This window comes from Bufo gargarizans, chromosome 5 (genome assembly GCF_014858855.1).
Source record: "Bufo gargarizans isolate SCDJY-AF-19 chromosome 5, ASM1485885v1, whole genome shotgun sequence".
Taxonomy (NCBI): Eukaryota; Metazoa; Chordata; class Amphibia; order Anura; family Bufonidae; genus Bufo; species Bufo gargarizans.
In genome coordinates, this window is record NC_058084.1 from 137060931 (window position 1) to 137078495 (window position 17565).

The 17565-nt window shown below is 43.7% G+C and overlaps 1 protein-coding gene across 1 annotated transcript in view; it reads right to left on the minus strand.

Annotated features, from left to right (window-relative positions):
- The window catches only part of COLEC12 (collectin subfamily member 12), a 134179-nt gene that overhangs the window by 106249 nt on the left and 10365 nt on the right, over positions 1-17565 (minus strand). Inside the window, exon 2 of the mRNA XM_044294813.1 lies at positions 9637-9687. Within this exon, the coding sequence (XP_044150748.1) occupies positions 9637-9687 (51 nt within the window). The remainder of the gene's footprint in view (positions 1-9636; positions 9688-17565) is intronic.

Sequence of the window (17565 nt, forward strand, 5' to 3'; positions counted from 1 at the left end):
AGTATGTTCCTGATATTTGCCTGATCGTCAGAGGAGGTGAGAGCTGCATTTAGTCCCCACAGAGAATAATTGTACCCGGGCAGCAGATTCCTGTTTACACAGGATGTGTGCTGCCCAGAAACAATGATTTTTGGTGCCAGCTGAAAGGCACGATCACACGATGAATGATGAATCTGATTGTCCATCTGTGATTGATGGTACTTTTAAACTGCCCATTGGGAACGAGTGTTTCTACCATGCTCATCCCAGATAATTGGCCTGATTATTGGTCTGTGTAATAGGACCATTAGACTTAATCCTTAGTCATCAATTAGGAGAGCATCTACTTTGGATTGCATCAGACCTTCATAAAGGTGACGGCTGTTCCCTTTCCATGTCTTGGGAAATAAATATTTATGACTTAGTTGAACATGGCAAACACTGAGTACATCCTTGTTCCAAGAATGAAGCTAGAAGCTATGTACAAGCAAACATGAACGCTATAATGATTGGTGCAGAATTTTTAATTGAAATAGCTTAAAAAGTCATCTTATCTGCATTACATTGGTAATTTCTGTCCAAAAAAGACCCTTTAGATAATCTGAGATAACCCCTATTTGCAATAGGGACAGGAACCAATCTGAATGATGACAATATATATATATATATATATATATATATACAGTATCTCACAAAAGTGAGTACACCCCTCACATTTTTGTAAATTGTTTATTTTATCTTTTCATGGGACAGCGCTGAAGATATGACACTGATACAATATAAAGTAGTCAGTGTGCAACTTGTATAACAGTGTAAATTTGGTGTGCCCTCAAAATAAGTCAACACACACATAAAAGCAAATTGTGCCCAATTACGGTAGCCATTTTCCCTCTCCGGTGTCATTTGATTTGTTAGTGTTACAAGGACTCAGGTGTGAATGGGGAGCAGGTGTTTTAAATTTGGTGTTCAATATGGCACCTCATGACAAAGAACTCTCTGAGGATCTGAAAAAAAGAATTGTTGCTCTACATAAAGATGGCCTAGGCTATAAGAACATTGCCAACACCCTGAGCTGCAGTAGGGTGGCCAAGACCATACAGTGGTTTAACAAGACAGGTTCCACTCAGAACAAGCCTTGTCATGTTTGATCAAAGAAGTTTAGTGCACGTGCTCAGCGTCATATCCAGAGGTTGTATAAGTATTGCCAGCATTGTTCCTGAGGTTAAAGGGGTGAGGGGTCAGCCTGTCAGTGCTCAGACCATACGCCGCACACTGTATCAAATTGGTCTGCATGGCTGTCATCTCAGAAGGAAGCCTCTTCTAAAGATGGTGCACAAGAAAGCCTGCAAACAGTTTGCTAAAGACAAGCAGACTAAGGACATGGATTACTGGAACCATGTCCTGTGGTCTGATGAGACCAAGATACACTTATTTGGTTCAGATGGTGTCTAGCGTGTGTGGTGGCAACCAGGTGAGGAGTACAAAGACAAGTGTATCTTGCCTACAGTCAAGCATGGTGGTGAGAGTTTCATGGTTTGGGGCTGCATGAGTGCTGCCGGCTGTGGGGAGCTACAGTTCAGTGAGGGAACCATGAATGCCAACATTTACTGTGACATACTGAAGCAAAGCATAATCCCCTCCCTCCAGAAACTGGGCCACAGGGCAGAATTCCAACATGATAACCCCAAACACACATCCAAGACGACCACTGCCTGGCTAAAGAAAGTGGGGGTAAAGGTGCTGGACTGGCCAAGCATGTCTCCAGACCTAAACCCTATTGAGCATCTGTGGGGCATTCACAAATGGAAGGTGGAGGAGCACAAAGTCTAACATACACCAGCTCCATGATGTTGTCATGAAAAAGTGGAAGAGGATTCCAATGGCAACCTGTGAAGCTCTAGTAAACTCCATGCCCAAGAGAGTTAAGGCAGATCTGGAAAATAATGGTGGCCACACAAAATATTGATACTTTGGGCACAATTTGTCCATTTTCACTTAGGGGTGTACTCACTTTTGTTGCCAGCGGTTTAGAAATTAATAGCTTTGTGCTGAGTTATTTTGAGGGCACACCAAATTTACACTGTTATACAAGTTGTACACTGACTACTTTACATTGTATCAGAGTGTCATATCTTCAGTGTTGTCCCATGAAAAGATATAATAAAATATTTACAAAAATATGAGGGGTGTACTCACTTTTGTGAGTTACTGTATATATATATATATACAGACGTGGACAAAATTGTTGGTACCCTTTGGTCAATGAAAGAAAAAGTCACAATGGTCACAGAAATAACTTTAATCTGACAAAAGTAATAATAAATTAAAATTCTATAAATGTTAACCAATGAAAGTCAGACATTGTTTTTCAACCATGCTTCAACAGAATTATGTAAAAAAATAAACTCATGAAACAGGCATGGACAAAAATGATGGTACCCCTAGAAAACACAGAACATAATGTGACCAAAGGGACATGTTAATTCAAGGTGTGTCCACTAATTAGCATCACAGGTGTCTACAACCTTGTAATCAGCCATTGGGCCTATATATATGGCTCCAGGTAATCACTGTGTTGTTTGGTGATATGGTGTGTACCACACTCGACATGGACCAGAGGAAGCAAAGGAAAGAGCTGTCTCAAGAGATCAGAAAGAAAATTATAGACAAGCATGTTAAAGGTAAAGGCTATAAGACCATCTCCAAGCAACTAGATGTTCCTGTGAGTACAGTTGCACATATTATTCATAAGTTTAAGATCCATGGGACTGTAGCCAACCTCCCTGGACGTGGCCGCAGGAGGAAAATTGATGACAAATCTAAGAGACGGATAATCCGAATGGTAACAAAAGAGCCTAGAAAGACTTCTAAAGAGATTCAAGGTGAACTTCATGCTCAAGGAACATCAGTGTCAGATCGCACCATCCGTCGTTGTTTGAGCCAAAGTGGACTACATGGGAGACGACCAAGGAGGACACCATTGTTGAAAACGAATCATAAAAAAGCAAGACTGGAATATGCCAAACTACATGTTGACAAGCCACAAAGCTTCTGGGAGAATGTCCTGTGGACAGATGAGACAAAAATCGAAGTTTTTGCCAAGGCACATCAGCTGTATGTTCACAGACGAAAAAATGAAGCATATCAAGAAAAGAACACTGTCCCTACTGTGAAACATGGAGGAGGCTCTGTTATGTTCTGGGGCTGCTTTGCTGCGTCTGGCACAGGGTGTCTTGAATCTGTGCAGGGTACAATGAAATCTCAAGACTATCAAGGAATTCTAGAGAGAAATGTACTAGCCAGTGTCAGAAAGCTTGGTCTCAGTCGCAGGTCATGGGTCTTGCAACAGGACAATGACCCAAAACACACCGCTAAAAACACCCAAGAATGGCTAAGAGGAAAAAATTGGACTATTCTAAAGTGGCCTTCTATGAGCCCTGACCTCAATCCTATTGAGCATCTTTGGAAGGAGCTGAAACATGCAGTCTGGAAAAGGCACCCTTCAAACCGGACACAACTGGAGCAGTTTGCTCATGAGGAGTGGGCCAAAATACCTGCTGAGAGGTGCAGATGTCTCATTGACAGTTACAGGAAGCGTTTGATTGCAGTGATTGCCTCAAAAGGTTGCGCAACAAAATATTAAGTTAGGGGTACCATCATTTTTGTCCATGCCTGTTTCATGAGTTTATTTTTTTACATAATTCTGTTGAAGCATGGTTGAAAAACAATGTCTGACTTTCATTGGTTAACATTTATAGAATTTTAATTTATTATTACTTTTGTCAGATTAAAGTTATTTCTGTGACCATTGTGACTTTTTCTTTCATTGACCAAAGGGTACCAACAATTTTGTCCACGTCTGTATATATATATATATATATATATATAATAAATTAGTCATTGAGGATAAACAAACAAAAAACACACTAGAGAAAGACTTCCACAGCAGAATTCACATTCCTTAATAGAGGGTTTGTCTGTCAGCATCAAACAGCCCTACTCCATGGGAGATCCGATTCTTTAGCTAATCTACTCATCTAGAGGACGTCTAAATAAGAGGAACCACTTAGGAGTTCCCACAAGGCGACACTGTATAAATACCAATGGTTTCCATGTATTTCATTTTGTGTGCATGGTTCTGTTCTAGCACTTATTTTCAGAAGATGTAATGCCGGTGCAGAAATGTACCAGATCAGTGCCATGAAGCTTCATGGAGTCATTTCGTGCAGTCAGTGCTAAACACTAGAATGCATGCAGCAGAGATCGTGCCATTGAAAGCATCACTCTGCAGCAGAAGCTAGACAATAAAAATGAACCTTTTTTTTTTATTGATTTAAGGCTACTTTCACACCTGCGTTAGGTGCGGATCCGTCTGGTATCTGCACAGACGGATCCGCACCTATAATGCAAACGCTTAGATCCGTTCATAATAATGCAAACGGATCCGTTTTGACTTTACATTAAAAGTCAATTGGGGACGGATCCATTTGAAAATTTAGCCATATAGTGTCAACTTCAAACGGATCCGTCCCCATTGACTTACATTGTAAGTCTGGACGGATCCGTTTGCCCCCGCACGGCCAAGCAGCGTTCAGGTGTCCGCCTGCTGAGCGGAGCGGAGGACAAACAGTACCAAACTGATGCATTCTGAGCGGATCCGCATCCACTCAGAATGCATTAGGGCTGGACGGATCCGTTTGGGGCCGCTTGTGAGAGCCTTCAAACGGAACTCACAAGCGGAGCCCCGAACGCTAGTGTGAAAGTAGCCTTAGACTAGTCTTTTGTGCTATAATAAAAATGGCCATACACCTTCAATAACTATTCCTGCCATCATCTCATACACATGCATGCTCGGTCCAACTGAGTGTGCATATGTTCTCAAAGGGGAGAACACTGCTGCCTCACACCTGTGAGAACAAAAGATCAGGCATCAGCCATCCGCTAGGGAAGGGTCTGCGCACTCCCATGTATGTAAGTCTGATGCATCCAGCACTGATTGGACAATGGCAGACTGGACAGGGACACACTCCCAACTGGTAACAACCAGATGAAACTTTATTGCAGACTGATTACTATTCAGTCATACATTCTAGTAGGAATAATTCAGGAATGGCACAACTTAGAGTCATAAAAATGAATGTTCAAGAATTATTACATGCAGAATACAAGTAGTTACTAAAACAGATATGCCAGGAGAGGTTACAGGGCCTTTCTGAAGGGTTGTTTGAGATTTTGATATTGATGGCCTATCCTCAGGATAGCTCATCAATATCAGATAGGCAAGGGTCTGACTTCTGTCATCCCTGCCGATCTGCTGTTTGAAGAGGAAGCGGGACTCCAGTGAGCGCTGTGGCCTCTTCCTAGGCCATGTAATGTCACGTTCATCGGTCAAATGGCCGAGACGCAGCTCAGTTCCATTCAAGTGAATCCAACTGAGTAGCAATACCAAGTATAGCCATTACCCAACAGGAAGGAGGCTCCCTAGCATTGCGAGTGACGATAGGGAGGCTCGTTCCCGTCACGGGAATTGGCTGCCCCCCCCCCGACGCGGGATGTTTTCATCCGCAAAACGGGGAAATGCAGCAGCGCCTGTGCGGGTGTCGGGGAGCCAGGTAAGTACAACCTCTGTGAGGGGCCTGGGCACATGGGGGGGGGGGGCATTTTAGGGGTTGGGTAAACCCTTTAAGTACCAGCATAAAAAAACTAAAAGTAGGTTGCCTATACAGGATGTGATCAGGGCTTTATGAAGTTTTTGAAGAAAAACGATCAAGTATAAATGAGAGCGACTACTCGTACTACTTTTTTGAATACACTCCTGGTTTTGGCTTCAAAACGGCATAAAAAGACCTTCTTAAACCCTGCACGTGTACAGGCTGCCTTGCGTAAATGCTATTTCCACTGCCTACAGCTATCCGCAGGTGGAGCTCCTTGGCATTTCAGGATCCACCTTCTGCTTTTAGAAGAGCAGCTGTAAGCTCCTCAGACATTTTGAACCACTGCTTCAGGAAATATGAAAAAACGCTCATGCGGCCCCACCTGTAGGGTCAGGAAATTAGCCAAGCACAGCAGCAAAACTGATGTTGTCATAATTCTACTTATAGAGAAGGAAATCTGGAGAACTTCAGCGAAGACCAGTGACTACGTATAAATAATTTACATTTTTATGTGGCATTCTATTTCTCAAAATGTTTTTAAGCAGACGGCAGACTGAACAATAAACTCCTTTGCTGACCTCCGGAGAGGATATTTGGTCAGAGGAAATTATGCCAAAAAGTGACCAACAAATGTTTCCAGCTGCCTGTAATTCAGAAGTGAAAGCCAGATTAAATATACTCTCTCAAGTCTGGCAATATGTGGGATCAGCAGATTGTGTGTTTATGACTTACTCTCTCCTATTAGGACAGAACAGAGTTACTCTGCCTCTTAGGCCTCATGCACACTGCCGTGTTTCACGGCCGTATGCGGGCCGTGGAACCGCGGCCTGGATCCCTCCTGAGAGCAGGAGCGCACGGCGTCACTGGTTGCTATGACGCCGTGCGCTCCCTGCTGCCGGCACAGTACAGTAATACACTGGTATAGATCATAGCAACCAGTGACGCCGTGCGCTCCTGCTCTCAGGAGGGATCCAGGCCGCGGTTCCACGGCCCGCATACGGCCGTGAAACACGGCAGTGTGCATGAGGCCTTAGACATACGTAGCTGCTTCAGAAGGGCAGTCATCTGCCAGAACTTTTCTTATTGCAGTTCTGTATCATATCTGTTCAAATAACTAAAGTATCATGCACATAGTATCAAGTACCAAGGTCATGAAACCAATATAGGATCAACACAAGCATAATATTGCACCATCACAGGCTTGATGGTGGTTATTCTATGTACATCAGAATGTGGAGTGGTGAGATGCACACAATAGTGGTCAGAGAGAACACCATGACCTGTTACATGAGGCTCTGCAATCTCTGCAACCCTCTCCACTTTGATTGGCAAGGCCAGGCAGGGTACACAAGAACTTTGACCCTGTTAAAGTGCAGAGGGAGCAGGGGTTGCAGAGAGAGCAGAGCCTCTAGGTGTAATGGCAACGCTCCCGTTGCTCCAAGAGGTTCAATTGTTTATATTATAGCCTCATTTTTCTCAAGAATGTGGGCACATATGAACATGGGACCAACACAGATGCCCATTAAACATCGTTCCCTGGGGGTCAGTCTTCTCGAAGAAGATGGCCAGCCACAGGAAGTCTGGTCTACATAAAGAGGTGGTCTTCTCAAAGAGATGGTCTTTAGGAGAGGTGTATTTGTTGGCCCATCAACAAGGGCACATAAAATGGGTATATAGTTAGATTTTCCAATGAGTGGTGGTTTGGTTGTGAAATGAGTACAGAGGACAGAGGTTTTTACACCATGTGCGTAATAAATGCGGCTTTTATGCAGCTCATTCACATTCAAGTCCAAAACAATTATCATTTCTTACCTTCAGTTTTTAAAAGCTACTCCCCATTCCCTTAATAGAGTCATCATCCCTTTCAATTATCACAGAGTTAGGCTCCATTCACACGTCCGTGGTGTGTTGCGGACCCGCAAATTGCAGATCCACAACACACCCGCCCAGCACCCCTATAGAAATGCCTAGTCTTGTCCGCAGCTGCAGACAAGAATAGGACATGTTCTATCTTTTGCGGAGCTGCGGACCCGAAGATCGGGGCCGCGCTCCGCAATTGCGGATGCAGACAGCACACTGTGTGCTGTCCGCATCCATTCCGTCCCCATAGAGAATGAATGGGTCCGCACCCGTTCCGCAAAATTGGGTCCGCAAAATTGCGGAACGGATGCGGACCCATTTTGCGGACATGTGAATGGAGCCTTAGGGTCCCTTTACACGTCTGCAAAATGGGTCCGCATCCGTTCCTTTAATTTTGTGGAACGGGTACGGACTTATTCATTTTCAATGGGGCTGCAAAATATGTGGACAGCACACAGTGTGCTGTCTGCATCCGCACTTCCGTTCCGCGGCCCCGCAAAAAAATAGAACATGTCCTATTCTTGTCCGCTGCCACGGACAAGAAAAGACATTTCTATTATAATGCCGGCCATGTGCGCTCCGCAAAATGTGGAACGCACATGGCCAGTGCCCGTGTTTTGCGGATGTGTGAATGGACCCTTAGGCTTATTTCACATCTGCATTTTCAGTTCCGGATTTGAGATCCGGCAGAGGATATCAAAACCGGAATTAAACGGTTCAGTTTTGTCCCCATTCATTGTCAATTGGGACAAACTGATCTGCATCCATTCCATTTTGTTGCATTTTGATGCCCGGTTTGCGAATCGGAGCAAACCGTATGCAACACGAAAATCTTTGGAAGTCAATGGTGCTGGAGTCAGTTTTTTTGTTAGTGGTTTGTTCAGTTTTGATTTAATACAACCGGATCTGGCTGAAACGGATGCATCCGGATGTACTGTATTAGATGGCACAGATCCGTTTAATTCCAGTTTTGAGATCTTCTGCCGGATCTCAAAACCGAAATAACAACCAGATGTGAATATAGCCTAAATGAATATCTAGATCCTGACAATGATGCTATCATGATCAAAGCTTCAAGGCGCATTTACATGCCTTGAGTGAGCAGGCAATTATCAGGAAGGAACCATTACATCCTGATAATTGCCTGCTCACCAGTGGAGGTGAAGAGGTGCATTTACTGTACATGCAACGATCACCTGCACTGTATATCTACTGCCATCCTTATACTGATTCATTGTTTTAGGGTAGCAGATCGCTCTTCACAATCTGCTGCTCAGAAACAAAGATTTAATGTGCTGCATGAAAGATCATTTCACCCAAAAATCAAGAATTTTGCTCGTTCATTGGGGGATCGGCAGCACATTTACATCGGCAGCTTATTGCGAATGATTGTTCGTAGTTACATTTGTTCCCGATAATCGTCCTGACAATGGTGCTGTGTAAACCCGCCTTTAGACTGTGTCTCGCTGGCTCCCTAATATTATTACAAATAATACAAGCATATTTGACAAAGAAGGCAACAGGGTCTTTCCTAACATCTTCAAATTGCTGCATACAGTCGATCTGAAGTTAGACACAACCACATTACTCAAGACGTCTACAGCCAATAGTTCTAGTTTTGAACTTTTTTCTGCGTTTATATCATTTATTCCAGTTCCACATTTCTTTTTGGCTGAATGGATCCTCAGCTTGGTTTGATATCATTTTATTGGTCTATTGGATCACTACCAGAACACAGGTAAATAAAATGGCCCAGATTTACTAAGGTGTCTGCACCAAAAATTTATTTTGTCAAATTGGTGCATGTAGGGTTTCTGCACTTTTCTACCTACATTCTCAACAAGACGGGACTTCAGAGAAAGGGCAGAGCTTGACATGAAAGTGGGTGGGGCCTAAGATGTGCCATTTGCGCCAAAATTGTGCCACAAATCTGGCATAGAAATCTGCCTCAAAATAGGCCAACCAATAGTTGGTACAAAGTCAGTGAAAAGTGTTTTCCGTGCACCAGATTTATCATCCCATCTGAGCCCCTGTGATAAATGTGTTGCATGTCTAGAAAGCTTATCTAAGCTTACGCCATCTTTACATTTAGTAAATCTGGGCCATTGAGTAGTGTTGATTTTGAAGAAAATGTTTGACTTACCAAATCTTTTATAGCCAAAGGACTGTACCTCCTCCTCTTCTGCAAAGTCGTCTACAAGATAAAAAAAAATGGTTTTATAATTGTGCATAGTTACATAGTGATAGTGAAGGGGTTCTAAAGGCTTTTACTATTGATGACCTATCCTCAGAATAGGTCATCAATATCAGATCAGCGGGGTGACAGCCTCAGCTGTACGAGGAGATGTCTCCCTTCTCTCTTCCTGCTCTCCACTGTAAGTCTATGGGACAGCAGCAGTGGACAGGAGGAGAGAAGGGAGACGGCACATGCGCACTGCGCGCATCAGCTCCTCATACAGCTGATCGGTGGGGGTACTAGGTGTTGGACCCCAGCCGATCTGACATTGATGACTTATCCTGAGGACAGGTCATCAATAGAAAAAGCCCAGAGAACCTCTTTAAGGTTAAAAAAAAGCAGACGTAAATCCATCTGGTTCAACTAGATAGCGTGCAGTGTTGGTTTAGAAGAAGACAAGAAAAATCTCTCTGAACTTTCTTAAAGAAATTATTTGCTGACTCCAAATATGAAAACATACTTTCTGGTATCATGATGGATCACTGATCAATGATAGTTCAAGATTACAATGGGCAGGGGTGAAGCATATGCTACGGTAGCGTTGACCCACAGTCACACTTTCTACGTTCAGTCAACATGCTACATATACAGGTCCTTCTCAAAAAATTAGCATATTGTGATAAAGTTCATTATTTTCTGTAATGTACTGATAAACATTAGACTTTCATATATTTTAGATTCATTACACACCAACTGAAGTAGTTCAAGCCTTGTATTGTTTTAATATTGATGATTTTGGCATACAGCTCATGAAAAGCCAAAATTTCCTATCTCAAAAAATTAGCATATTTCATCCGACCAATAAAAGAAAAGTGTTTTTAATACAAAAAAGTCAACCTTCAAATAATTATGTTCAGTTATGCACTCAATACTTGGTCGGGAATCCTTTTGCAGAAATGACTGCTTCAATGCGGCGTGGCATGGAGGCAATCAGCCTGTGGCACTGCTGAGGTGTTATGGAGGCCCAGGATGCTTCGATAGCGGCCTTAAGCTCATCCAGAGTGTTGGGTCCTGCGTCTCTCAACTTTCTCTTCCCAATATCCCACAGATTCTCTATGGGGTTCAGGTCAGGAGAGTTGGCAGGCCAATTGAGCACAGTAATACCATGGTCAGTAAACCATTTACCAGTGGTTTTGGCACTGTGAGCAGGTGCCAGGTCGTGCTGAAAAATGACATCTTCATCTCCATAAAGCTTTTCAGCAGATGGAAGCATGAAGTGCTCCAAAATCTCCTGATAGCTAGCTGCATTGACCCTGCCCTTGATAAAACACAGTGGACCAACACCAGCAGCTGACATGGCACCCCAGACCATCACTGACTGTGGGTACTTGACACTGGACTTCAGGCATTTTGGCATTTCCCTCTCCCCAGTCTTCCTCCAAACTCTGGCACCTTGATTTCCGAATGACATGCAACAGTCCAGTGCTGCTTCTCTGTCGCCCAGGTCAGGCGCTTCTGCCGCAGTTTCTGGTTCAAAAGTGGCTTGACCTGGGGAATGCGGCACCTGTAGCCCATTTCCTGCACACGCCTGTACACGGTGGCTCTGGATGTTTCTACTCCAGACTCAGTCCACTGCTTCCGCAGGTCCCCCAAGGTCTGGAATCGGTCCTTCTCCACAATCTTCCTCAGGGTCCGGTCACCTCTTCTCGTTGTGCAGCGTTTTCTGCCACACTCTTTCCTTCCCACAGACTTCCCACTGAGGTGCCTTGATACAGCACTCTGGGAACAGCCTATTTGTTCAGAAATTTCTTTCTGTGTCTTACCCTCTTGCTTGAGGGTGTCAATGATGGCCTTCTGGACAGCAGTCAGGTCGGCAGTCTTACCCATGATTGCGGTTTTGAGTAATGAACCAGGCTGGGAGTTTTTAAAAGCCTCAGGAATCTTTTGCAGGCGTTTAGAGTTAATTAGTTGATTCAGATGATTAGGTTAATAGCTCGTTTAGAGAACCTTTTCATGATATGCAAATTTTTTTAGATAGGAATTTTGGGTTTTCATAAGCTGTATGCCAAAATCATCAATATTAAAACAATAAAAGGCTTGAACTACTTCAGTTGGTGTGTAATGAATCTAAAATATATGAAAGTCTAATGTTTATCAGTACATTACAGAAAATAATGAACTTTATCACAATATGCTAATTTTTTTAGAAGGACCTGTATACACTTCAATGTATTTAGGTCAATAATAGCTTTATGTATAAGCAATAACAGTCCAGTCCAGGAGGTCATTCGGACGTCCATGGCTTGGTCATGCTGTATTCAGAAGTCTAATGCTGGCCATACACGGGTCACTTTTTCTTAGGGTACGGCCCTAAGGGGCAGATTCTGTCGCATTTCCACAGCAGAATTTTCACTGTGGATTTTGCTTGGATTTTCCCAAAAAATTCCACCCTACACATTGCAAAGGGTGAAATCTTCAGTTGAAATCCAAAGCCTAATTGTCATGCTACTGATTTAAAATCTGCACCGGAGATCAATTTACGCTGCAGATTTGTTCCTGCAGTGTGAGGATAAGATCTCTTCAAATCTCATTGATGTTGATGTTACTATAAAAAATTGCAGATTTGCTGTATGCAAATTCAAGGCATTTCTGTCCTATAATAAGTTTCTGGAGCCGGCAGCTGATGCAGGGTGTCGGACCCCCACCCATCTGAGATTGATGACCTATTTGGAGAGACCAAAGAACCTGCTAGTGCTCGACCATTTGCAAAGCTTTCTCAGACTTTTCCTAGTTCTTGAAGGGACAGTCATTGATGGTAAATGGGATCATTCATGGATGACTTGGATATCGACTGCATTTGGTCTTACTAATGTATTGTTATTATTCATATTGCTTCTTTTGCTGGCTGGACACATTTTTCTATCACATTATACACTTCTTGTTTCCATGGTTACGACCACCCTGCAATCCAGCAGTGGTGTCCATGTTTGCACACTATAGGAAAAAGTACTAGCCTATGTGAGCTCTTATGGTCCTGGCCACCAGAGAGACCGACGCTTCTTCTCTAATGGGCAAGTACGACCACCTCTGGTGGATTGCAAGGTGGTCATAACCATGGAAACGAGCAGTGTATAATGTGATGGAAAAATGAATCAATCCAGCAAAGGAAGCAATATATATAATCACAATATATTAATAAGTGCCTTGCATTAACTTTCTCTACCTGAAAAATGTCATTTGCTGAAGTGAGACAACCCCTTTAATATGAAATGGTGAGGGACAAGTACACGGGGTTTACTAATTCATCTCTGGCTACTGAATCCTAAAAATGTGAAAACCGAGCATGAAAGGAAAAGGAAACATCCAGGAAATTAGGTTGTAATTCAATCCTTAATAACCGTGAGCATAATTAACACAGGAAATTTCTATTACTTCCATCCCCAGCCCCCCATGTGAAGAAGCTTGGAGGATGGGGACAGGTAAGTATGTTCATGTGAGACTTTCCAGCAGTCTCCCACAGATCTCTGTAATAGGAGGGAAGAGTTGTTCTTACAGATAGTGGCAAAGCAACCCTGCCGAATAATAGGGCCGAACACGGGAGTTGCAAGACCTGGCTCTTGATAGAGAGGCTACAACTGTTTTCCGGGCAAAACTATACTGATCCTCTACTGAAGCCAGGGTCAAACCATAACATACCCCCATCTTGTTCACCAGTGATAGCCACAGTGCCTGAATGAGGACCAGTAACAGTGTCCCCATTAGGTCCAGTCACAGGCTTCCCCCATGCTAGGTAACAGTCAGAGTTCTCCCATTAGCACCATGCAAGTGATCCCATCCATACCAATTACCATGTACCCATTAGTGCTAGCCATAATGCCCCCCCAAAAAGTGGCAGCTGCAATGTCCCCAGCACAGATTATGAGTGCCAGGCACAGTGCCCCAATGAACGCCATGCCGAAGAATGCCCTGCTGCTCTTGGCTAACTCAGTGAAATGTCGGAAGTTACATGTAAATTATAGGTACTTTTTATATACTTTGGTGTTCAATACCTCCCTGGTTTTACCGTCTGCTTGGCATCAAAGTATGGAAACATTCTTTATACCGTACTCACAGAGGCTGGAAACGTGTTCTGATCATATCCAACACGGGTTCCCTACAGTTCTAACAATGTGCATGTACTCATGTCAGGTTTTAAGCCTCTGGGTGTTAATAAGAAAATTTCCTTTCACCGACAACAAGTAGAAATCATATAAATGTCAAGGGATGGAAATGCAAAGTATTTTCGAAAATAGCAGAACTTTTCCTTAGGCAATGAGTAAGCTTAGCTGACCAAATGAGAAAAAACAAAACGTTGAGAACTAAAGTAAGATTTTAATATCGATGGCTTATCCACAGGATAGTACATCGCTATATGATCGTTGGTGGTCAGACACCCAGTGGAGTACATAGAGAAGTAAGGGCCCCATAGCAAGGATCAAACCAGGCCCCCCACACAGGACAGACGGGTTTCTGTCTAAACCCCTTTCAATGACCCTTGGGCCATTTTTTCCACTGCCTCATTTGCTAAAAGTTGTTCCTTTGGATTTAGAGTCCTGACCAAGTTTTCACCTCCAGTGGAAGAGAAGATGATCCCAACTGGGCCCCCTCTTGCCCTGGGCCATATAGAAGTCTCATGGTCTGCCGCTATGGTGGTTACGCCCCTTCCGACACCCCACATCTCAGCTGTTTCAGAATAGATCTGGTGCTAGAAGTTCTCATTGGAACTACACAGCTCCATCCATTGTGCAGTGGACACAGCTTGTAACTGCAGTAATGTTCACTTCAATGGGAGCAGGGGTACGGTTACCCGCTCTGTATTAATGTCCCGGAATACTCCTTTATGTTCTTTATTGTATAAAAGTTAAAACAATAAAAAAGTTACAAATTACTTACCAGACAGATTTGCAGTGTCATGCAGCTAAGGCTAGGTCTACACGACGACATTTGTCGCGCGACAATAAGTCGCGCGACAGATAGGGCGCAACATTTGTCGCGCAACATTTTGTTGCACTAATGTCGCGCGACAATTTTTATAATGGCAGTCTATGGTGTCGCACTGCAACATGCGACATGCTGCGACTGCGACGCAACAGTCGCAGAAAAATCCATCTCGAATGGATTTTCTGCGACTGTTGCGTCGCAGTCGCAGCATGTTGCATATTGCAGTGCGACACCATAGACTGCCATTCTAAAAATTGTCGCGCGACATTAGTGCAACAAAATGTCGCGCAACAAATCTCGTCGTGTAGGCTAGGTCTACACGACGACATTTGTTGCGCGACAAAAAGTTGCGCGACAGATAGGGGGCGACATTTGTCACGCGAAATTTTGTTGCACTAATGTCGCGCAACAATTTTTATAATGGCAGTCTATGGTGTCGCACTGCAACATGCGACATGCTGCGACTACGACGCGACAGTCGCAGAAAAATCCATCTCGAATGGATTTCCTGCGACTGTTGCGTCGCAGTCGCAGCATGTCGCATGTTGCAGTGCGACACCATAGACTGCCATTATAAAAATTGTCCCGCGACATTAGTGCAACAAAATGTCGCGCGACAAATGTCGTCGTGTAGATCTAGCCGTAGACCTAGCCTAAGGGTGGGTTCAAATCTGCGTCCTGGATTCTGTTATGGCTTTCCGTTCTAACATGGAGGCATTCTGTTTTGATCCATCTTAATAGAAGTCTATTTGCAATCATAACGGATCTGTCTGGTTCCCGTTATGCAAGATGGAAAACAAAGTCCTGTCGCACAGGACTTTTTTCTCCGTTCTGCATAACGGAAACGGGACGGGTCCGTTATGATTCCCATAGACTTCTATTAAGACGGAATGCCTTTTTAAAGGCTTCCGTTTTGCATTCCGTCATAATACAAGTCTATGGGCAACAGAACGGATCCGTTCTTCCGTCTTATGGATTCTGTTATTTTCTGTTAAAACCATGTTATAACGGAAAGCCATAACAGAATCCAGAACGCAGATGTGCACCCACACTAACTAATCTGATGTTGTAATACATACATGTAACTGAATGTCATGGTCTTTAAGAATTAGATGGAAATGAAAATAAATTGCTCGGATTATAAGTTAGCAAATTTATTTCAGCAGCAGCTAGCAGAGGTTTAACATGAAGCTCGAGGTTCCAACAAAAAGCCGTGGGATGGAAGTATGGAGGCAGATAGCACATTGAAATGAATGGGTCCGCACCCGCTCCACAAAATTGCAGAACGGATGTGGACCCAAAAATACAGTTGTTTTGAATAGACCTCAGGCTGTTATGCCCCTGGCAGATAGTCCAATGTGGCAATTGATGTAGAACTGAGCAAATAACCCTGTCACTCCATGTGTGCAAAGACGGAATCAGTTTCAGAAAATCACATGTAATCCTGATATATTTTATGGCCAACCATCTGTATATATACATACAGTAGATGCCGAATTTCAGACAATAGAGACCTATCAATAGCATGGCAGAATACATGCATTTATAAAATAATAAAAATTATGCAAAAAATGTATCAAAATGGCACATGGCGTGGTAAAATTGTGCAGCCTCCTGGCATCTTATATACATGTCTCTTCCCCATGTCTATGGGAAGGCTGGCACATTCATCTACCATACATACAGACAGTATATGTTGCTTACACCTCTTTTAGCAGACATTTCTCCAAACTATAGTGGTAAGTTCAAATCAAACAATAAATTTGGCACCCGCTATGTACTAACTTATTTAAAGGGGTTCTGCAGTTTGTTTAAACTGATGATCTACCCTCTGGATAGATCATCAGCATCTGATCGGTGGGGGTCCGACACCCGGGACCCCCGCCGATGAGCTGTTTGAGAAGGCAGCGGTGCTCCTGGAGTGCCGCGGCCTTCTCACTGTTTACCACTGGCCCAGTGACGTCACGACTAGTATCAACTGGCCTGGGCGTGGATAAGCTCTGTTCACTTGAATAGAGCTTAGCCCAGCCCACGCCAGTGATACTAGTTGTGACATCACTGGGCCTGCGGTAAACACTGAGAAGGCCGTGGCGCTCCTGGAGCGCTGCTGCCTTCTCAAACAGCTGATCGGTGGGGGTCCCGGGTGTCGGACCCCCACCGGTCAGATGCTGATGATCTATCCAGAGGATAGATCATCAGTTTAAACAAACTGCAGAACCCCTTTAATGCAATTCACTCGGGTGCATTTTGCTTAGACTAGATTCACATCTGCATCAAAGGTTCCGGCAAGAGCCTCCGTCACATCGTAATTTTGTCCATCAGAGTGCTGGTATTCATGGCAGAAATCCAATGGACCACATTATAGTGAATGGGATCTGTTGGGCGCTGGCGGTCTCTGGCATATGCCAAACCTGTCACTTCTGGTATTCGGTTCCTAGGCTCGAACAGAATACTGGAATTAGACAGCAGATCAGAACTTAGCCGTAGTAAATGTCCCAAAATGTCTCCCTTACTGCTAATAGTGTACCTTCAATAGAGACATATCACGTGACAGCTATGGGGCCCAGGGGGAGGGGGCCCGACACGGAACTCTTTCAGATGTCAAATCACTGCATTTTCACGAAGCCACCGCATGGGGGAGCTCAGCCCTTGCAAATTATCACAGCTTCCATTTTAGTCAATGGTAACTGCATACATTTCTATGCAATAAGCTCCCCCTTGTGGTGGCTGCAAGGAGCCAGCTTTGTAATAGATGGGAAGCAGCAGATTTATCAATGTACGTATTCTAGTTGTCTGGCATGAATACATTGAGAAACATGGTGGTCAGAATAAGCACCATATTTATGAAGAGCCTGTTCTACTTTACTGACATAGAAGGGGGTGAGGCCAAGGGTGACTTTTAAATTTTATAATAAA